The sequence below is a fragment of the Tupaia chinensis genome, unplaced genomic scaffold, assembly GCF_000334495.1.
Source record: "Tupaia chinensis unplaced genomic scaffold, TupChi_1.0 Scaffold000096_1, whole genome shotgun sequence".
Taxonomy (NCBI): domain Eukaryota; kingdom Metazoa; phylum Chordata; class Mammalia; order Scandentia; family Tupaiidae; genus Tupaia; species Tupaia belangeri.
The window spans coordinates 2573209-2578019 of record NW_006159558.1 but is presented as its reverse complement, the minus strand read 5'-3'; the positions used below and the strand labels follow the sequence as shown (position 1 = coordinate 2578019).

Here is a 4811-nt window from a genome sequence, read left to right as displayed (position 1 = left end):
TAACTGCTGGTCCCCTCTGAGCTTTTTTTTTTAAGTTGAAAAAAATTTAATTTTTTTCACTGGGGGTGGTAGACAGATACCCTTGAGAGGGTCTCATTGTGTTGCAACCCTTCACCCAGCCCTCTAGCCAGCCAGGATCATAGGTGTGTGATACTCTGTGTGTTTCCAGGGAACCAGTCAGAGCCTTCCATGGGCTCCAGCATTGCAGAGAGATGCCCTGTGGCTGGGCCAAGCTTTTTTTTGTTTGTTTTGTTTTGTTTTTAGTTTACTATAATGCATGTGTACTTGCCAGAGAGACTGAGAAATGAGAAATCACCTCTTGGCAGGTGTTGCCATGCAACAGTCTCTTTTCCTTCATTATCCTCTTGGGACTTTAGGAATATACACACACATGGCATCTGGCATGTTCTTCAGGCCCCTGGTTTTGAGTCACCATGCAGTCAGCCATGTATAGGATCCAGTCACCTAATCACCATGCCACCAGCTGGCTTCACATCTTTTTTTTTTAAGAAGAGAGAGAGGCAGAAATGGGGGAGAAAGACACAGAGCTATCTCTACCCACTAGAAAGGAGCCTGGAGGGAAAATTCTCAGCAGAAAAATCTTCATTTTTGATCAAGGAAACCAGTATTTCTTTTTTTTCTTTTTTGGAGAGTTTTTTGCTATAGGGTGCGTGTGTTTGCAGAAAGACAGAGAGAAACAGAGAGACAGAAAGTGATAAATCACCCCCTATGGGGGATGGCCACACCACAGTCCCTTCTCCTCCATTCTCCTCACGGGATCTTGGTCACGCATGCACATCCTCCAGGTGTGAGTTTAAGCCACCAAGCCCGGGACTCGAACTGTGGTGGACTACATGGGAGTCCAGTGACATAGCCATTATGCCAACTGCTGGTCCCGTTCATGCTTTTAATAGTAGAAATACAGACAGTTTTTATCTTTACCTGTTATAATGTAGTTATAAAAAGTTAAGAATGTTCTAAATTTGAAAGTGTCAAAATTGTAAAAGGTATGTAATAAAGTTTTAGTAAAAAACAACATTATTTTCTAATGGAACTTACTAATGTTTCTTTGTGGAAAACACTGTACTTACGAATGTATTTGTAATTACAGCTTAGTTCAGTGGCTGAAACACAGTCGAAAAGAATACTGTGAATTATGCAAGCACAGATTTGCTTTCACACCAAGTAAGTTCTTTATAAGTTTCCATTGCCTTTTGTTTGTTTGTTTTGATTATCACCAGCAGCATAAAAGTATTTAAGTAGGTAACTATTTTCACCTTGATTGTCTTTTATAGTAATAAGTATTGCTATTCCATTTAAGAAGATTTTTTTTAAGGATTATTTTATTTAACCTTATTTATTCATTTGTTTATTTCAGTTTGACTATAGAGGGGCAGAGTGAGAATGAGAAAGAGAGAAAGTTGGGGGAGAGAGAGAAAAAGAAAATAAGAAAGCAAGCCGCCAGATCCGGGACTCGAACTGGTCAGCCATGTGAGACTCCAGCACCTTTAACCATCACACCACCTGCTGGCCCCTAGGAAGATATTTTTAAAACTACGCGCCATCTTTTGGGACCAGCAGATGGTGTAATGGTTACATTGCTGGACTCTCACATAGCCATCTGCAGTTCGAGTCCTGGACCTAGAGGCTTGAGACTCATGCTGGGCATATGTGCGTGCATGCCCAAAATCCCAAGAGGAAAATGGAAGAGAAGGGATTGCAGTGTGGTCATCCCCCTGGGGGGTGATTTCTCACTCTTTGTCTCTGTCTCTCTGGCGAGTGCACATGTCATATAGCAAAAATCTCTCCAAAAAAGAAAAGCTCCGTACCATCTTTTAATACACATACATATGTATGTAGTTTGTATGCGTGCATGCATGCGTGCATGCATGTGTGTGTACGAGTGAGAAAGAGACATGACAGCCAGCCAGAGAGATTTATTTTGTGGGCTATTTTTCCCCCTCCTCACCTTTTGTTACTTTTTTTTTGGTTTAAAGTTTTTGCCACAGGGCACATTTGTTTGCATGAGAGAGAGTGAGAGAAAGTGAGAAATCACTCCCAGGGGGGATAATCATACCTTGGTCCCTTCTCTGTTCTTCTCTCAGGATTTTGGATATATATACACGTGGCATATTTTTCCTGCCATTGGGTCTAGGACTCAAATTGTGCAGTTAGCCACATGGGATTCAGCCCCCTTAATTGCCACTCCTTTGGCTGGCCCAGAGAGTTTTTTCTTGACAACATGCCATTAGTTTCATCAGTTATTCCTGTTTGGTTTGTCTGAACTTTTATAGTTCGGGAAATCAGTTAATTTTATTGCTTGAATGCTGAAATATGTGTAAGTTAGTGTGCACAAAGTTAATGTTTGTGAATTGGGGATGCAAGCATCTTTTAAAAATTATTTATTATTATTTTTAAATTTGCTATAGGGCGTGCGCACTTACCAAAGAGACAGAGAGAAATTGAGAAAGTTTGGTACTCAAACCACAGTCAGTCACGTGGGAGTCCAGCCACTTAACCGCCATGTCACCTGCTGGCCCCAGGGAATGTGAACTTCTGTTGACTTCTTTGTCCTGTTCAGAGGCCTTTTTTTTTTTTTTTTAATTTTAGTATTGCACATGTGATTTGTTTTATAAATGACTTCTTAGATAAGTGTATAATTGTTTGATTTACCTTTCTGCAGAAAAAAAATGACGTGAAATACAAATAAAATAGAGATTGCTTCTGTATGCCTGTTTTATATTTAAGAATTAAACTATTAAAAAAAAATCCTCATAAAATCCTATGTACTTTTTTTTCCCCTTATAGTTTATTCCCCAGATATGCCTTCACGGCTTCCAATCCAAGACATATTTGCTGGACTGGTTACAAGTATTGGCACTGCAATACGATACTGGTTTCACTATACACTTGTGGCCTTTGCATGGTTGGGAGTTGTTCCTCTTACAGCATGTGAGTATTCATGCCTCTAATAGGAGTTATTTAAAAATTACGTAACTACTTAATATAAAGAAATATGTGTTATATTGGTTTGAATGGTGTTTATATGATAAATACTGTATATTAGGAAAGTTTCACTTAGTGTTTATCTGAACTAAGAAAATTTTTGAACAAATTTGGTTCTCAAATGAATATGACAAAAACATACCTTCAGAGGTTAATAATTGAAAACCAAAATCAAACTATAATGAAGAATATAAGTGCCTTTAGCCTGCAGTATATGCCAAGCACATGCTTAAGTGTCCAGAATCTTACAGGCTGGTGGGCAGGAGGAAGGAGATCACAGCATGACCAGGCTCTGGAGAGTGCTCCTCTCTCTGTCTCTCTCTCTTTGTCCAGGATGCTTCTCTCTCTCCCGTTTTCATTCTCATGTGTGCGTGCTCTCTTGTAAATAAAGAGAAAAACAACAGAACTCAAGGATAACTGATAGAAGGATAAAAATAAGGTGGTCAGTGTCCATCTTTAGGAATGGGACTGGAAAACAGCAAATATTTGGAAAGTCCAACCAAAGGAAGGAAAGAAAGGAAGGGAAGTAAATAAAATACAGTACATCTGTAATCATTAGGGTTCACATTTCTCTGAGATAGAGCTTCATAGTCTGTATATGTATAAAACTTGTACTACAAAAGCATATTGTACCACGAAGCAGCATTAAGTTAATGCTAAGGAGATAGAAAGCAAAATCTGTTAGCAAATGCTAACAAAAAGCAGAAACAGTATTAATCATCTGATATCATTACGAATGAAAAGAATGGAAGGGAGAATTGTATTTCACATAAGTAAAAGGCATAGTTCACAAGAAAATAAAGTTAATAAACTTCTGTGTACTGGGAAACAGCTATGAAGTATGCAAAGCATTCACAGTCATAGTGGACATCTAACATGCTTCTCTGAGATCAGTAAATCAAGTAGTCAAAATAAGTAAGGACTTCAAGGACTTAAGTAACTAAGCTTGATTTCTGTTCTGAATTGTTTACACACACACACACACACACACACACACACACACACACTACATGATTTAAATTACATCATGCAATATATATAATTTTCTCTTTACCTTAGCAGTGTTCCCTGGTTGTCTTTCAATGTTAGTATTTGTTCTGCTACCGTATATTTTTAATGTACTCTGTAGTAAAGAGGCCTGTTATTTTTTAACTTAAGTTTCCTGGTTTGTTGTCAGTTTTATTTTGTTACAGGAATACTTGCTATGTGTATTTTACACATACTTATAATTTCTATTACAGAAAATATTTTCCCATCTTCCTATTTTGACTTAGCTTTTTGAAAACAACCATTGAAAATTCTTACCTATGGGACCAGCAGTTAGTGTAGTGGCTATGTCACTGAACTCCCATGTAGTCGACCGTGTCCCGGACATGGTGGCTTAAACTCAAGCCAGGCATGTGTGCGTGCGTGCCCAAGATCCCGAGAGGAGAATGGAGGAGAAGGGATTGCGGTGTGACCATCCCCCCTGGGGGGTGATTTCTTGCTTTCTGTCTCTCTGTCTCTCTCTCTTTCTGGAGAGCTCACGCGCTCTATAACAAAAACCTCTCAAAAAAAAAAAATTCTGACCTAAAGTTGTTGGGTATCCTGAAACTACGATAACATACAAACACTGGTTTGAGAGAAAATCTCAACTTTTTCCTCTTGGGCCACATTTCTAAATATGTAGTCTGTTATATTGTTCTGGAAAGAATTCTACCTTTCATTTTTTTTTTTTTTCTTTTTGAGAGAGATTATTGCCATAGAATGTGTGCACTTGCTGGAGAGACAGAGATGGAGAGAGAGGAAGTGAGAACTCACCCTGC

The 4811-nt window shown here is 38.7% G+C and overlaps 1 protein-coding gene across 1 annotated transcript in view; it reads left to right on the top strand.

The window, feature by feature from the left end:
- Positions 1 to 4811, top strand: part of MARCHF6 (membrane associated ring-CH-type finger 6) — a gene marked incomplete in the record, with an annotated part of 65570 nt that overhangs the window by 4160 nt on the left and 56599 nt on the right. The window contains 2 exon segments of the mRNA XM_027769889.1: positions 1112 to 1185; positions 2809 to 2952. Of these exon segments, the coding sequence (XP_027625690.1) occupies positions 2823 to 2952 (130 nt within the window).